The sequence below is a fragment of the Podarcis liolepis genome (genome assembly GCF_965112155.1).
Source record: "Podarcis liolepis genome assembly, chromosome: 6".
Taxonomy (NCBI): Eukaryota; Metazoa; Chordata; class Lepidosauria; order Squamata; family Lacertidae; genus Podarcis; species Podarcis liolepis.
In genome coordinates this window covers 46609631-46627408 of record NC_139559.1, presented here as the reverse complement: position 1 = coordinate 46627408, position 17778 = coordinate 46609631, and the positions used below count along the sequence as shown (strand labels likewise).

At 44.4% G+C, this 17778-nt stretch overlaps 1 protein-coding gene across 3 annotated transcripts in view; it reads right to left on the bottom strand.

The window, feature by feature from the left end:
• RAB44 (RAB44, member RAS oncogene family) overlaps positions 1–17778 on the bottom strand; it is a 39455-nt gene that overhangs the window by 3116 nt on the left and 18561 nt on the right. For all 3 annotated transcript variants that reach the window (XM_083509382.1, XM_083509383.1, XM_083509384.1), the window contains 9 exons: positions 12826–12921; positions 11066–11250; positions 10365–10413; positions 9336–9418; positions 7222–8402; positions 4826–4907; positions 4626–4740; positions 2378–2479; positions 913–989 (listed from right to left, as the gene is read on the bottom strand). In XM_083509382.1, the coding sequence (XP_083365508.1) occupies positions 913–989; positions 2378–2479; positions 4626–4740; positions 4826–4907; positions 7222–8402; positions 9336–9418; positions 10365–10413; positions 11066–11250; positions 12826–12921 (1970 nt within the window). The remainder of the gene's footprint in view (positions 1–912; positions 990–2377; positions 2480–4625; positions 4741–4825; positions 4908–7221; positions 8403–9335; positions 9419–10364; positions 10414–11065; positions 11251–12825; positions 12922–17778) is intronic.

Sequence of the window (17778 nt, the reverse complement as noted above, 5' to 3'; positions counted from 1 at the left end):
GGCTTACAGCTCATATTTGGAACACCGTATTTGTATTTTCTACCCAAGAATATTCTGCCTTTGTTCTCCTACTGCTGCTTGCATAAATGCATGAATCTGACCTTTGGAATGTTTTGTTCATAAAGCATTTAAAATTTACTTAACAGTGTGTGGTCTGTTCACCGGAAGAGGGGTAGAATGAGAAGAGCACTTTGCAAGTGGACTAAATGGGTTGTGCAAAAGATTTAACAGCCTACATTCCTAACGCTTCACTGTAAGGCCAATGTTGGGCTTGTGGAAGCTGAGTCACCCATGTACCTCTAAACCCAGGTTTAGTGTTCTGTGTGAACATAGGTACAATTTCAATCACATTCAGGCAATCCTTAAAAACAGTTTACTGAAATATGGATGGGCTATTTATTGTGTTACAAAATTCCTATTCGGAAGAAAAACTTCTGCATAATAATTTACTGCATCATCCCTTTGTAGAATGTTTGGTGTTGTATATTTGGTACCTGGGAAAACACATTTTCCCCTCAAGATGTTCTCATCTATTGCTGTTATAATGACTGTGTGACTACATTGGTTATTGTCTGTGCTGCTGTTCATGGCAAACAAAACAACTCCCGTCCAGCAGTGTACCTCCATTTGGCTGAGTCTCTGGACTGCACCAGGATGGAAGGAGGAAGAGGCATGATGGCAGCATGTTTGGCATGGTGCAAACACACTAGTGGAGCCAATCTGGCACTCCTGCCAGCAGGTTTGCACCATGCCATCCTCACTATGCACCCCTCCTCTTCCGAGTCCCAGTATGCTGAATCAACTCAGCTGTACAGAGACCTGGTGAATGACACAGCCCCACCACACCGTCTGCTGCAGCTCCCATGCCACACCAAGTCCATGCTATTTGCTGAAGAGCCACCAGTTACCCACCTTACCAATTTGACCATGGATTCAGTCACATTCTGACCTAAGGCAGCGCTGCATTCATTAAATGAGAGTCCATACTCCTGGCAAAAAAAATATGAGAGCAAAACAAACAAATGCACATCCTTTAAAGCAGTGGTAGTTGAAAAACATTATGCCTAATTGGGGAAACACAACAACTTTCAGCTCCACCACCTGACCTCGTAGCTACACATTTTTACCATGAACATGATCAAACGTGACTCTATTCCTGCTGTAGAGATCCATCCTACCCCTGACATCTCATCTTTGACCAAATTATCTTGGCAAATTTTGCTACTGCATATCCACAGACAGAGCAAATTATTCATGACATTTGGGCAAAGGCTTATGTTGAGTGAGCTGTCAGGGGGAGTGGGAAGGATCCATGCCCATGGAGTGCAAAATACTAGTCCAGTGTACTTCTCCATCAAAGTTATCCTACCTCTTCATAAAAGAGTCAAGACTCAGATGAAGGTGCATGGTTTAAAAGATATAAGGTAAAGGACCTGTGGTCAGTTAAGTCCAAGGCGACTATGGGGTGTGGCACTCAACTCGCTTTTAGGCCGAGGGAACCAACTAAAAGCTGTTTGTCAGACAGCTTTCTGGGTCATGACTAAACCGCTTCTGGTGCAACGGGACACCCTGATGCGTGCCAGAGCGCACGGAAATGCCATTGAGCAGATTTGAACCACTGACCTTCTGATCAGCAAGCCCAAGGGGCTCAGTGGTTTAGACCACAGAGCCACATGCGTCCCTAAAAAAGATATAAAAGGCAGCCTGTCGCTGTCCCCCCCCCCCCCATGCCATTGCCTATGGAGAAAAACACGGAATGAGCCCTGCAAACCCCACGTGTTCACCTATACCAGAGCATCAGAATCTCTTGATGAGGTCCCAAGACTCCTGACCACCATCTTAATGGCAACTCCACCCACCCAGTAAAAATCCATGCATGTTAGTTTGTTTCTTAACTGTGTGGTGGTTTTTGCCCTCAAAATGTTGTTTTTGTCAGCTACAACTGGTAATCAAGAATCCATGTGATCCTTGCAACTAAGTTGCTGAGGATCACAAGCTGCACAGTTCTACTAAGCTAATATCCTTGTAGGTTGACCAATGTTGGAAAGAGGAAGTTGGACTAAACGGGCTTGGGGCCTGATCCCACAGGGCTCTTCCTACATCCTGATGTCGTTAAGCACAATTGGATTTAGTTAAGAGAAGCAAAAAAGCAATCAGAGGAAGAGAGCATTATGATTTTGTGGTCACTTCCAAGCCATAGGTAAACACATGAGTCATATATGTGCATTTGATTTTTTCCTATGCCTCTGGCCTAAATCAATCAACCTCAAAAGCAGCACTACATTATATTACTTTTAATTTATTCTGACTTTGTTTTGGTTTGCCAAACTCAGGGGAGAAGGAATTACAAAGATAAGAGGAAAACTTAAGGGTAGACCTTGGCCAAGTATGCACCGTCCTCTGAAAAGACTCTTCTTTCTGCAACACAGTCTGTTTTGTTACCAAGCAGAAGGATAACAACTCCATCTTCTGCTCCTTCCTGTGAAGAAACGCACATGCTTCTTCAAATATGAGCTGAAGCCAAAATGACAGCAATAAAGGACCGTCTATTGCATTTCTACAGAGGCTACAAATAGGATAGGCTGCAAAATAATCTTTCCTAGTTCCTGACAATTAAGGAAATCAAAGTACGTTGAAAATATGAGAGGTCATCTTCTCTCAACTCATTTTTGCACCCATATTTTAGATACCTGAGTCGCGATATCTCTTAGAATAGGCAAAATCTTCCCCATATTTCATTAAACAGTGGTTTGGAAACTGCAGATGGTATAGAATTCTGTGGCATAGAATTATGGGGCAGACAGTCTAAACATATAGCATTAATTCTAGCAGGACTGCACAGTCTACCAATTTGTTTCCAGGATCAATACAAAGTGCTGGTTTTGACCTATAAAGCCTAATGCTGCTCAGGTCTCAAGGATCGCCTCTCCCCATATCCTGGCATAAATCCAGTCATCATCTGAGCCCTTTTTCACCTGCCCCCTATACAAGAGGTTTGGGGGGTAGCAACATGAGCTTGGGCCTTTTCAGTGGTGGCCCCTACTTGTGGAATGCTCTATTCAGTGCTGTCTTTTTCTTTAGGTGTCAAGCAAAGACTCTTCTCTTTACCCACCTCATGGCTCTTAATTTTAAGGGTGGTATTGTGGCCTCTTTTAGTGAGATCAGTAAGTCCCGATCTGTTGCGTCTGTTTAAAAATTTGTGCTTTTAAAAAAATATATTTGGTGTTTTCAATTGGTTTTAACGTTAAGTCATTTTGGGTCACTCTGTGGTAGAAAAGTGACTAAAAAAAATCAAATAAATAAAACTTCATAACGGTCTTGTGAAGGTCAGACTGACCAGGAATGGCCCCCATTTTATGGGTGAAGGAATTTTCTTGCCCAGGATTTGATTTAAGGCATTTGATTTAAGTTCAACATTCTGTCCCAGGGATGGGAAACCCTTTTCAACCCAAAGGCCACACTTCTTTCTGAGCAACCTTCTGGGGACCGCATGGCCATGGTGGGTGTGGCCAGAGGCAAGAATGGGCATAGCAACAGATCTGACTCTTACGTTTGTATAGTAGAGTACATTCCAACCATGCAAAAGCCAGAAGTTTCTACACACACAAAACTCTCCATCCTTCATCCACACAAACAAAAAAAAAAGGCATTATTGCAGTTCAGTGAGACATTCTAGCCAAGCAAAAGCACTCATGTATGTTCCAGCATCTGTACTTTTCCAGCATCTGTTAGTTCTAACAATCATGGACCCTTTGCTATTTTAATTACCAATCATGCACTTTCTAGCATATATACTAAAAAAATCAGTACGGATTTTTCTAGTTTGCAACTTCCATGACAAGAACGAGTCAGCAAATGTATCTCATGATGACTCAGCATTAATCAGGTCCGCAGTTGTAGCCACACGGGACATGGGCATAACCAGGATTTTTGGTGTTTTTTGGGAAGCAAGCCTTTTGTTGGTGGCGGGGTAGAACCTCGGATAGCTATGTATTTTTATTGATTTGGGAAGGCAGCTGCCCCTCCTTGCCCCCCTTGGCTAAGCCCATGGCATGGGAATAACACCACAGAGAGGTGGATTAGGCTGCAATCCTCAGCACCTTTACTGGAAGAAAACATAACTGAATGCAGTGAGACTTAAAAGGTAAAGGTAAAGGTACCCCTGACAGTTAGGTCCAGTCGCGGACGACTCTGAGGTTGCAGCACTCATCTCGCTTTATTGGCCGAGGGAGCCGGCGTACAGCTCCCGGGTCATGTGGCCAGCATGACTAAGCTGCTTCTGGTGAACCAGAGCAGCACACGGAAACACTGTTTACCTTCCCGCCGGAGTGGTACCTATTTATCTACTTGCACTTTGTGCTTACGAACTGCTAGGTTGGCAGGAGCAGGGACCAAGCAACGGGAGCTCACCCCGTCGCAGGGATTTGAACCACTGACCTTCTGATTGGCAAGCCCTAGGCTCTGTTGTTTAACCCACAGTGCCACCCATGCAGTGAGACTTACCTCTCATTAAACACACACAGGACTGCATTGTCCAAACTCAACAATGCAATCACCCAATCACCAAGAGCTAAAGCAGGGAAAACAAAAGCCAACCAATAATGGAAGAGAGTTGTTCTCCTTACCTGGATACAATTCATCCAGTACCTCACCTCTGCAAAGCTATGTACTGAGGTGATGTCATACATCAATACAACTCCATCAGCCTTGCGGAAGAACTGCTTGGTGATACTGTGGTACCTGTTTTGGGGAGAAATGTGTACTTTTTCTGCAACATTTTTATAATTTCTTTCTTTCTTTTTCTAGATGCAGCACCTTACACTACCTTTCTTGGCCGGCTGTGTCCCACAGGCGTAAAGCAAAGCACTTGTTATCCACAAAGAGGTTTTTGATTCGATAGTCCATTCCTAAGGGATACATTGGAGCCATTTACAATCAAGTTCACTTCACATCTCCAACCACTTCAAAGAGCTGAAAAGCGCAAGCTGGAACTGTACTGATAAGAATAAAACGCAGCAGGGCTCTAGCACTTCCATCCCTGAATTTTGGGGAGATTAATAAAAGCAAAGGTAGCAGAACACTGAGAAACTTGTTCAGTTTTATTATCTGAATTTTGCAGGTGTAAAACCTGACACAGAGTAATGGATTTGACTTCCTTCTATTTTAGAGTTGACTAACCTTCATACAAATAAAAAAAGGCCACGCTAGGAGGAAATGAGCTGGAAATGCCCTAAAGATAAAAAATACTCTTCCTGCTGCAGTCCTTTGAATTTCTACATGGCTCAAATTACATTGGGATTGGGACCCCTTGTGGCCATTTGGTTAAATTTAACTTACTGACAGGGCCTGGGGTGGGACAGAGGAGGTCAGGCATCAGGAGTAGGCGTAGCTGGGCATCTGCCAAGGCAAAGGCCCTTGCAGGGGGATCATTGTCACCCCAGAGCCTCCTACTAGCCCTGCTACTTCTAGTCCTTCCTGTCGCTCCCCTCTCTGAGCATGCATGAAGCGACAAGAGTGAGGAGGCAGAGCAGCATCCTTCAGTTGGCTTTGCATTCTCTCTCTGGGCGGTTGTGCAAATGTGAGCCCAGAGGGAGATGGGACAGCAAAGGAGGTAGACTAACTCAGGGAAGAGAGCCCACCAAGGACATCTTGCCCTAGGGCTGTTGAAAAGCTGGAGCTGATTCTTGGTATGACTCAGTGTATTTGCCTGCTTAGCAAGGCTTTGGAGGTAGTTGTCTTAACACAGGGAGAGTTTAAAAAAAACCCTTTGAACTACCGTATTTTTCGCCCCATAGGACGCACCGGCCCATAGGACGCATCAAGTTTTTTGGGGGGGAAATAAAGAAAAAAAAAATTATTTCCCCCCCAGGTGCTTGTGGGGCAGGCAGCGGGGAGAAGCACTCTTCTCCCCACCGCCCGCCTTCAGATCAGGTCCAGGGACAGCGGGGAGACGAGCTGCGTCTCCCTGCTGTCCCTGGAGCTTGTGGGGCAGGCAGCGGGGAGAAGCGCTCTTCTCCCCGCCGCCCACCTGGAGATCAGGTCCGGGGACAGCAGGGAGACGCAGCGCGTCTCCCTGCTGTCCCAGGAGTGGTGGGGCAGGCAGCGGGGAGAAGCGCTCTTCTCCCCGCCGTCAGCCTCCAAACCACTTCGGGAGACAGCGGGATGGCGGCGTTCCGCCTCCCTCTGTCCCCCGACCTTGTGGGGCTGGCGTTGGGGCTCTCCTGAAGCCTGGAGAGCGAGAGGGGTCGGTGCGCACCAACCCCTCTCGCTCTCCAGGCTTCAGTGAAAGCCTGCATTCGCCCCATAGGATGCACCCACATTTCCCCTTCATTTTTGGAGCGGAAAAAGTGTGTCCTATAGGGCGAAAAATACGGTATTTATTTGTTTCAATTCTGTTACATTTATGTCTCACCTGTCTTCACAGAACCCAAGTTAGTGGGTGTATTGTTCCCAGGCAATCACCCATCTAGACACTGACCGGACCGATACCTACTTAGCTTAAGCAAAGTTATGACATTGCATGCCTTTAGAATGCGCCCTAGGACCAATTACCTTGCATATGCAGACAAACAATGATCTGGGTGGTGTTTCCCAGCCCCAAATAGGGGAGGAAAATGAATTATGTCTTCTAATTTGCTTTTGGTTATGCAGATGCCTGCAACAGACTTACAAGACAATCAGTCGCTCAACTCCCACTTGGTTCCTCTCATTCTAAAACCATGCTCTTACCTTCAAGTGAATGTTTTCTTTTAAGAAAACCATGCTCAATTGTGGAAAATAATGGAATATCTCTGGTGATATTCTTTTCAAAAGTAAAACTTCAAGCAAAATAATACCAACAATAAGAAAAATGCAGGTCAATCTCTAATATTGGAGTGTTATATTGTATATCCAATATACACAAATGCTCACTGAGATTAGAACAGAGACAACACACCCCATGGGGCTAGGAGCCTTAGAAATAAAAACACATCTAGCCTAGGGGTGGGGGTGCCAACTTGAATAAAATATGGGGGGCAGGTAAGCCCCGTCCTGCATAACTGATCGCATGATGCAGTGCACACACACCATTTGAATGGCAATCCCCATCAATCTGGGGGGTCCTGGCTCCCTCAAATATCTTATTGGGGGGCAAAGCCCCCTTGGCCCCTAGGAATTGGCTCCAATAGGAAAGCCAACCCAGTGTCTTTTGTTACCTGCTGGTGAAAGATGGATTCATACCTACAGTCGCAGTCATATTTGCATCGAAGGAATCATCTTGCAGTCGGTGTAAAAAAGACGTTTTGCCAACATTAGAGTCTCCAACAAAGAGCACATTATACATGTGGTCTGGACAAAAGAAAACAGCTGCGGTGTCTTTAGAAGTTTCTTTTGCATCCACATCCACTGGATAGTCTGCAGCTTCTGCTTTGACATTTGTTTCCTCATCCATTTCTACCCTGACCTCTTGATTCTTCCTACACCCTGGCAAATCCATGCATCCTTCTCTTTTGTCTTCTGATAATGTTACTTCTAGACCCTCCGTGGTTTGTGCTTGCATCTCTGGTTGGAGCATATTCTCTAACTGGTGGTTTTGGAAAACGGAGATCTCTGGCTCACATCCTTCATCCAACTTGGGTAAGGCTATTCTGGGTGAGGAATGAGCAGGCGGCGTATCTTCCACTGATGGGTGTTGAGTCTCAGGTATCTTTTTCTCTGATGTTTTAATTTCTGGAGATTGCTTTACCACTCTCTGCTCAGAATCTGCAGGTGGCCATTGAGTCCGGCTGATACCACTGCACTTTAAAACTTGCTCGTGAAGTTGGATTGCCTGTTCTAAAATGAGAGTCTTTCCTTGCATCGAGTCTTCTTTATAGTCACCGGCTGGACTTGTCAACTCTTTATAAACAGAAGACTGCACTTCAGGAACAAGAATACATCCTCTCTGCTTTGACTCTAGAGTTTTGACTTCCCTTCTTGGCTCAGAGATGTTTGCATTCTTCACCTCCGGAGCACAAGTTAGTCTTTCTTGAAGTAGAGAATCTCTTTGCCATGAAGCTCGACCAGGAAGAGCCTCAGCGCTTCTCTTCTGCAGATCGTGGTTTCTGGAGCTAGCATCATATGGAGTTATTTTTTCCTGCATTTTTCTTTGCTGAGAATTTCCATTCTCTCTAATTTGGCCCAAGAACTGAAAACCAAAGTTATCTATTTGTGGATTGTTTGATGATTCAGACACCTTGTTTACTGCTGCTATGGCATCATTCAGCTCTCTAAGCAAAGAGCTTTGGTCCACGACTTCCTGTGGGAAATATTTTTCTGGTTCTACAACGGAGTCTACCCAAGGATCCTCTTCAATGGAGATCACTCTAGTAGTTCTAGATTCTGAGTCGGCTTTGGCCATTGATGCCACACCACCAGGTGCCCTATGGGGAAATGATAGATAGAGCAGCACTCATTCAGTACAAGATAAGGAAAGTAAGAAACAAGGCCTTAGTAGCGCACAATTCCTGCTGGAGAACATCAAGATCTCATGGGCCTATGAAATGCTAACTCATCCACCAGCAAGACTTCTGGGCTCTTATGTTTGCTGCTTTCGCAGAGTAAAGACTGAGTATATCTGTTTCTAACATGCATGTTTCTTCTTATAAACACAGTGAGGGATGAAAGCAGTAATGTATATCAAAAGGCCAAAGAGAAACGTGTTGGTAAACTAAGAGTCATTCCACAAAAATGAGGTAACAGGGCATTTATTAAACCGCTAAAGAATATGAGAATCTTCAAGATCAACCGTACTCTAAACTCTGTCTGTTTCCACGGCTCTTCTTACAATCCACTGATAAGCAGTATTTTGATTTTATGGGGGAGAGCTAAAAATTCTGCCAAAGTTAATTTTGAGGCATTCTTCAAGAGCTAGGCAGACAAAACAAATGAATGTACTGGGTTCACCTTGGGGCTGGCAACCCTTTAATGGCAATGTCTTGGTAATGTGGTGGGACATTATTTATTATTATTATTATTATTATTATTATTATTATTATTATTTGTCTAATGATGGAATGTCAGTGGGGGAAGCTCTGTTTATTGTTCTTGAACCACTTTGAGATCAGCTTTGTCATTGGCAAAGCTGCCTACAAATATTAAATCTGATCTAATCTAATCCGTTTGGCCCCAGGATACTTTTCAAACATGCATTTGGCTTTCTGGGTGCGGCGTATGTGAAAGGTCATGAGAATATCAGGGCTGCAGATAGAAATAACGTAACTGCTTCAGTGCCAGAGCATGGACCCAGCTTCAACGAAGACCGCTGCCACTAGCATTCCTCACTTAAATGTATTAAAGGAGTATTTGGTACTTACTTCTGAGCAGAGCTGTCCAGTGGATTGTATCCAAATTTTCCTACCAATTCAGAGGAGCTCATCTCATTTGCACTCAGATGACCCTTAGAAGAATCACAATGGGATAAAGGCAGAAAAAGAAATAAGGATCACTTACTACCAATTTCAGTATCCACTTATGGGGGAGGATGCCTGTTGAATCTCTGCATGATCTACTGCACTGGCCTTGCCTATTTCTAATCACACATGTGGGGGGAGGAGAGACTGGGTCAGTCCTGATACAGACATGCAACTGAATCACTCACACTTAGAAGAGGCTGCCTGTTGAATCTCATCACAAGTCACTGCTCTGGTTTTGCCTCTATCTGCAGTGCACAGAAGGCATGTCCAGAACACTGACTCATGCAGAGATATGGGAGATAGCCTCTAATGAAAATTGGTCTCTTTTACCTCTGTAAATCCCTATGCATGTCTACACACCATTTTGAGGGGGTTTTCTACAATCAAGTGGTATATAAGTTTTATAAAATCAATTACTATATAAAAGACTCCAATAGAAGCCCCATTGACCTCAGTGGGACTTATTCCCAGGTAAGTGTGCATAGGAGCGCTATCTAAGGTTGCAATTCTCTACACACACCCTTGAACTTAAGGGGCCTTACTTCCCAAGTAAATATGCACAAGGATTGTGTTGCATTAATCATTTTGGATAGTTTGAGTGAAGTGTGCCTCCAATTTCGGTTCAGAAGAAAAAAATGTACATTGGTTAACAGATGCTTGGGGAAGCCTGATTTAATGTAACCAGATTTCTCTAATGGTGCTACTATACATGTAGGGTGCTAGATACTATCCCCAGGGCCCATGAGAGCTTAGATTCTCCCATAATCCTACCTGCTGGTTGAAAGCACTATGTCGGATGCATTAATATACAGTACTCATAGCTAGGCAGCCTTTCCAGGGCAACACTTAGGTTGCTAATTATGGTGCCACCCCATGGGGGGGGGTCAGTTCTGATTGACAAAGGATGCAAGGTGAACAATTAAGAAGTACCTGTTGACTCTGAGCAGTCTTGACAGAGACTTCCTCTGGCAATCTGCCACTGCCAAGGAAAGAAGGGATACATGGTCACTGTCCCTGTATACTAAAATGAGTTGCTTCTACAGGGGCACAAGCCTAGTAGCAGCAATAGTGCTGCAATGCGTGTAACGGCATATATTGAGGATGGCAGGATGCCAACAGGAAATGGAATGGTACCAACAGGAAGTGGGACAGGGCAAGCAGGAAGTTCATGTTATCTCAAGGGGGCTGTGAGGGACAGTGGAACTGCTCCACTCAATTTATGCTGTAGCTTTTTTGGAAAAGTGACATCTTTTGAGAGGTGTACCTCAGAAAGAGGTATCCCTGATAGAAGCAATGGCCAAAATAGCCTAACCACCACCAACCTTTCCAAGGGGCAGCAAATAGTCCAGTCTGCTGAGCTATTCTGCTTTTACCTCATCATCAAATCTGACTAATGGATAGAATGAACAAATGTCAGGGGCCGTAGGTGTTCTGAGGATGCAACACTTAGTTCCCAGTGCAAGTGTATCTGGGGAAGCCACTCTCTTTTCCACCAGATCAAAGCTAGTTTGTTGAACGTTGGAAAGCCTTCAAAAGAAATAGCTGCCACAAGTTAGGCTACAAAAGGGGTTCTCTACAGTGTATCTTCCCCACCCCCCAAAAAAGGTGACACTGTGGTGGTTAGGACTTACCTCTCTTCTTTGTGTAACTGAGATACTCTACCCCTCATGAAATCCAGTTGCCTTTGGGTCTTTTGAAGCTGACTGAGGGTTTTTTGTAGCTGGACCTCAAGGGCCATGTTGGTTTGTTTGAGCTCCTGGGTTTGGGTACTGGCCACATGCTGCTTTTCTGTAAGGCTGAGAAACTGTGTCTCAAGCTGAGAAAGGAATATAGAAAGTGCTCAATGCAGTAAAAGAAAACTAGCAGTGTGGTGGTTACAGTGCTAGACTAGTACCTAGAAGAAGAACAGGATTCAAAGCTCACAGAGTCACAGTCTCTCAGTCTAACTTACATTCATGGGGTTCTTCTTGTGAGAATAAAAATGGGGGAAGAACCTTGCAGAAAATGTGAGATTGACATTTCAATTTATTTACTTTATTACTTGTCTATCTTCTGCATGGGCTAGACCCTTCTACAAGTAAAATGGTCAAGCCTCTTAGACATGAGGTTCTCAAACTCCTTTCAGGTGCATAGCTGTCAACTTTTCCCTTTTCTTGCGAGGAATCCTATTTGGAATAAAGGAAATTTCCTTTTAAAAAAGGGAAATGTTGACAGCTATGTTCAGGTGGTCAGTAGAAAAGCAATGAAACGGCTGAAAATATCTGCCTTGCATTTGATTCAGATTCTCTGTCTTTCTCACACACTGGAGACTGAAGCCATTTTGACCAGGGCCAAAGGCTAACAAGTGCTGCATTCACATCATACATTGAAAGCACATTTCCTCTCCCTTCCAGAAAGGAGAATCCTGGGAAGTGTAGTTGGTTAAAGGTGCTAGGAGTTGTAGTTCCGTGAAACGTAAACTATAGGTCCCAGGATTCTTCTTCCTGGAGTGCCTTATCTCAGGGTATCAAACATCACACCCTATTGTGCCTGGACAATTTTGTTGTTTAGTCATTTAGTCATGTCCGACTCTTTGTGACCCCATGGACACCAGGCACTGGTCTTCCACTGCCTCCCACAGTTTGGTCAAACTCATGTTCGTAGCTTCGAGAACACTGTCCAACCATCTCATCCTCTGTCGTCCCCTTCTCCTTGTGCCCTCCATCTTTCCCAACATCAGGGTCTTTTCCAGGGAGTCTTCTCTTCTCATGAGCTGGCCAAAGTATTGGAGCCTCAGCTTCACGATCTGTCCTTCCAGTGAGCACTCAGGGCTGATTTCCTTCATAATGGGGAGGTTTGATCTTCTTGCAGTCCATGGGACTCTCAAGAGTCTCCTCCAGCACCATAATTCAAAAGCAGCAATTCTTCGGCGATCAGCCTTCTTTATGGTCCAGCTCTCACTTCCATACATCACTACTGGACAATGGTGTGAGAGATTTTTCAGTGAAACAAGGCCATGGTCCCTGAGTAATTGGAAGCACTGCAGTGTACCCAGATATGGCTGGACTACAGTTCCCATCCTTTGATGGGATTGGTAGTCCAACATCACCAGAAGGTCATTTGTTGGCAAATCATGTTGATTATATCAGAAATATTCAGCCACACTGCAAGCAGCTGTGTGTGTAGGGTTGCCATATTTTGAAGAGCAAAAAAGGGGACACGTTTGCCGACTTCAACTTTTACCTTGAAGCTATGGAGATTCTCATCATGAAAAAAAGGACGTGTCTTGGGAAAAGAGGACATATGGCAACCCTACATGGGGATGATAGTTTTGTTGGCTTTAAATGCTTTAGCCAGAGGAGATGCTTCCAGTAGGTGGTGCTGTTTCCTCATGTCACATGGATAACCTTACCTCTTTTTGAACATCGAGGAAATGCTGTATTTCCCTTTCCCTGGCATCCAACAGTTCTTTCATCTCCACGCTGAAGAATTGGCTTTGGGTTTTACTCTGCAATAAACAAAGGTGGTGAAGCTATAGCTTTCCAGGGAACGTTCACACATGAAGCCTGCTTGCATTTGAGTCAAAGCACAAGTGGAGCATGCAACAAAAAGTTGCAGCATGGTTTGCTCTTGTTCATGCTTCCAGACAACCGTATCCTTTTTCAGGATACTCCATTCCATTTCCACACCATTCCCCTGGTCAGCATTCTGTGCCCACTAGGCATGTTCAATCCCCACTGAGCTGTTTTGGGGTTCCCCCTGCCCAGGGACGCGGACTTAGAAAAAATATTGGGGGGGCCCGGGAAAGCTCATGAATAATAAATAAGCTCATGAATATGCAAATAAAGTGGCTCCGGCCCCAAATAGGGCAAGCCACGCCCCCCAGCCAGCCGATTGGCTGGCTGGGAGGTGTGGCCAGTCGGGATTCCCCTGTTCTCGCGGGAGCTGAAACGAAGCAGCGAGGCAGGAGCCCCCGCCCCCGGGGATTCCCTAATCTCGCGGGGGACGGCCGGGGCTCTCAGACTAGGGCGCGCGGCTGGCTGGCTGGCTGGGTGGCTGGCGAGGGGCGGCGGCGGCGCTCTGCTGGAAGGGTGCCCGAAATTATTGGGGGGGCTGAGCCCCCCCAAAAAATTTTTTGAGGGGGCTCGAGCCCCCTCAGGCCCCATGGAGTCGGCGCCTATGCCCCTGCCCTGAATTTTATTCTACATATTTTTGTAATCCAAACTTTGGGATTCTCCTAAGGCTTCTAATATCTCCCTCTTCAGAGTGGATACTAGTGGTTTGTCTACATAAAGATCCATATTTGGATAATGAGTTTGCTGTTAGTATCTAGATTCTATATATTATATTATAGAATAATGTGGGGCAGGGGGGAATTAAACCTACCCAGACTACAATATACATGCAATTTCTGCATTCACAGATGGAACAAATAGTGTGACATTTTAGTGCCTTGTGTGAAGTGTTATATGGCTGGTTGGTTTTTTGAATTTCCCATTGTGCAATGACATCAAGCCAACCACACTGTGTATAGTCAAATGTTAATATTTTTTGCCGTTTTATAAGAAATCAGGAACTCTGAAGCCCCCTGGCATTATAAGTGTTATAATATCCTTTTAAAAAAAATCTTACAAGTGAAATTTTCATAATGGAGAATAGTCACCTTAAGAGAGCCAGCTACATGCAAATATTAGATATATTTGGGGAGGGAGATGTTTGCCAAAGACCTGAGAGCACTGCTTTTTTCCAAGGGGTACTCAAGAGTACACAGTACGGGCACCTCTTTTTTTGTTTTGTTGCTAAAAAGTGTGGCACTTACTGTAACAACTTCAAGGTGAGTCCCAGCACCTATTTTTCGGGGGGGGGGAGCACTGCCTAAGAGTATCGTCTTAGTTCCCCATGGATCTGAAGAACAATTCATGTCAACGAGGAGCCATGTCTTCAGATCAGTGGGCCCAACTCGGAACTTCCGGTGGAGCGCGTCTTCCGGGTGAGAAGGGGATTCGGCACGCAGCACGAACCCAGTCCGGTAAACGGGGGGAAAGGGGGGTGCTAGAGGGCGAGAGCACCCCAGAAACACGTCCGGAGGGTGTCCGGAGTTACAGGGAGCCAGCAGAGACCGGCTCACACCGCTGCTAGGTAGCCCTGAGAGGTGAGGAAACAGCGGAGTTGAGCGGCAGGTCCTAGGCAGCCATTTCCTCCCCCCCGAACAGCGGACAGCCCAACCCTCGCCGGGGGTTAGCGCTCCGCTCCAGGAGCAAGAAACCCGGGAAAGAACTTAAGCGCTGATTTAAAATTTAAAGGAGGGACAATTTGAAAGCTGGAAAACAAAACCCGGGAGAGAAGAAGAGTAGCCTGAAAGGTTCAGCCATTACTAGGGGTCGGCAGAACCGCAAACAAACAACAGAGCAGAGACAAATATATGGAGCAGCCACCAGTGTCTATTTTGTTTCCCTGAAAGACTTCTGAATGTAAGCAGCTGACCCTCCGTAAAAGGGGGTGCTTGAACAGGGAACAGAGGATGCAGTTATTATTTTAAAAGAACCAGTTATTGAAACGGAGGGACGTCGAAACGCCAACTTTTTTTTTTCTTTTTTTGTTTCTTTACCGCAAGACGCTTTGCGGAAAGCGGAAAGCGGAAGTAAATTGCCAGCGGCGCCATTGTAAGACCAGAGTATATAGAACATACAAAACAACAATTTCTAATCTAATAACACGGATGCATCTGGTTTATGGACATACCTGATCTTAAGAGCTTTCTAGATAAGTTCCTATCTGTCTACTAAATAACTGGAATTGATTGAATGACAGCCTCCTGCTTCGGATTACTGGACTATTTGACTTGCCGGTGCGACGCGTTCAGACCTCAGAGCCTGGCAACAGCAGAGAGAGCCATCTAGCGGTCAGAGTGTTTATTGTGTTTAGAGCTTGTTTCCTTGACGCCTATTGCTCCACCTGCCTTCTCGGCCTCTACGGTTACACGCCCCCTGCCCCCCCCCGACTCCCTCCGTTTTCCCCCTTCCCTCCCCCGGCCTCCCCCCCTCCCCCCTCTACCCCGGACTATTTCCCCTCTACGTGATTTCTCTTAGGTTAAAGATACAAGAGCCTCTGATGGAGAATTTATCTTAATTTGTGACAAAATCTTTAAAAATTTAATGTGGAGACCGGAGAACATTTACCCCAATCCATCTTATTTCATCGCAAATATAAGATTTCCAACTTTCAGAAACTTCTGAAGCACAATATACTGAACTCTCTTGAACTCTGAGGCTCTGAGGCTTTTAGGACTACTATTGACCCCCCTAAAATTGCAACATGGCGAAATGAAATAGGACGACCTTGTGACAGTATAAAGACTGATAAAGGACTGACAACGGAGTTAACTTTGGTGCAACCCAAAGATTACCAAATTGAGAGCAGGACCAACTAAGTACACGGGCAATTGTTTTAGGAGTGTTATATGTATATTGGTTTTTCTTCTTCTAAACTTAGATTACCCTACAATCTAAGAATGTCAAATGTTGGGAAAAGACCTGAAGGGGGAACGCCAGTGGATAGGAAGGGATCAAAGCAAGAAGGGGACTTTAGAGCAGAGATATTGAAAATGTTTGCGGAGATAAAAGAGAGTGAAAAAAGCGTTGAGCGTAAATTAGAACAAGTAGAACATAGAATTGGGGAAGTGGATAAGAAGTTAGACGAAACAGTTACCGAACTGAAAAGTCAAATGAAAGAGGTATTTAGGAGGACGCAGACAGTGGAGGAAGGTCTGAAAAAGACAAAAACAGAATTGAAGGAAGTAAGACGTGAGGAAGAAAAAATTAAAGCCGAGATACTGGGTTTAAATAAAAGTCAAGAGGATTTAAAAGATTGGATTGCTATGAACGAATTAAGACAGAGGGAGGCTAATCTTAGGATGAGAGGCATACCTGAAGCTCAAGGGGAAAATATAAAGGAGAAAATAACAACAGAATTAGCCCTCTGGTTGGAATTACCAACAGAAGATGTAGATAAAGCAATACAATCAGCGTTCAGATTAAAAATTAAAGTCCCAAAGAACAAAAAATACGTAGGAGACTGCCTAATCATATTTAAAGATAAGGAAATAAAAAACAAGATCCTACATAAGAGTAGAGAGAAAAGGCTAAACATCGGAGGAAGCAACATAATTATTTTCAAAGATATCCCGGTCAGGCTTCTAAAACGGAGAGACTCCTACAAAGACTTAGTTCAGATACTCAAAAGAAACAATATCGAGTTTAAGTGGGAGTTCCCGGAAGGCGTCTCCTTCACTTACAGGAGCAAAAGGCAAAAATTGACAAATCCGGGCGAAACAGATAAATTCTTGAGGAAATACAAAGAGTTGAAATCGCAAAGAGAGGTCGGGGAGGAGGGGGCGGGACCGGGAGGGGATTTGGGAGGGGGGGGGGACTCGGGGGGGGAGGGTGCAGAGGGAGGAGGATCTGAAGAGGAAGCCTAAAAGAAATCAATAGTTAGCTCTGTGCTTTCTCTTCCTTATCCTTTCTTTTTCTTTCTCTATCTTTCGCTACCTTTTCTAATTAAACCACAATGGTGTTTAAGATATTGAGTTGGAATGTTAATGGAATGAATGATAAAGGGAAAAGGAACCGAATTGAACATATCTTAAAGAAGGAAGGATTAGATATTATATGCCTCCAAGAGACCCATATAGCGAGGAAACACAAAAGAACTCTGATTAATCCGAGATTGGGAAATGAGTTTATATCCTCAGACCAAAGTAAAAAAAGAGGAATAGTTATTTATATAAAGAAACAAATTGAAGCGAAATTCCTCTTTAAAGACGAGGAAGGAAGGATACTAGCAGTACAAATAAACTGGCAGGGGGAAAAGATTATAATAGTTGGAATATATGCGCCCAACACAAACAAGTCAGAATTCTATGGAAGGTTGGAAGAAAGGCTTGCAGATTACGCCGACCAAAAAATTATACTATTAGGCGATATGAACGGTGTGGTGTCGCTAGAATGGGATAGATTGAGGGACACAAAAGGGAAAGAAGGGAAGCTACCCAGAACTTTTTTCTCCTTGGTTCAGAATTGTAACTTGGTAGATATCTGGAGATTTAAATACCCTCTAGAAAAGCAATATACATTCCATTCGGAACCTAACGATTCATCATCAAGATTAGACCAGATATGGGTTTCGAAAGAGTTAGTTCCAAGATCACTAAGGGTGGAGATCCAGGTTAGAACCATCTCAGACCACAATCCAATAAAAATGGAACTGAAAGAGCAGGAAAGTAGATTATTTAGATGGAAATTGAAGGACTATCTGCTAGATGATCAAGGAATAGTAGAAAAGGCTCAAAAAAGACTAAAAGAATATT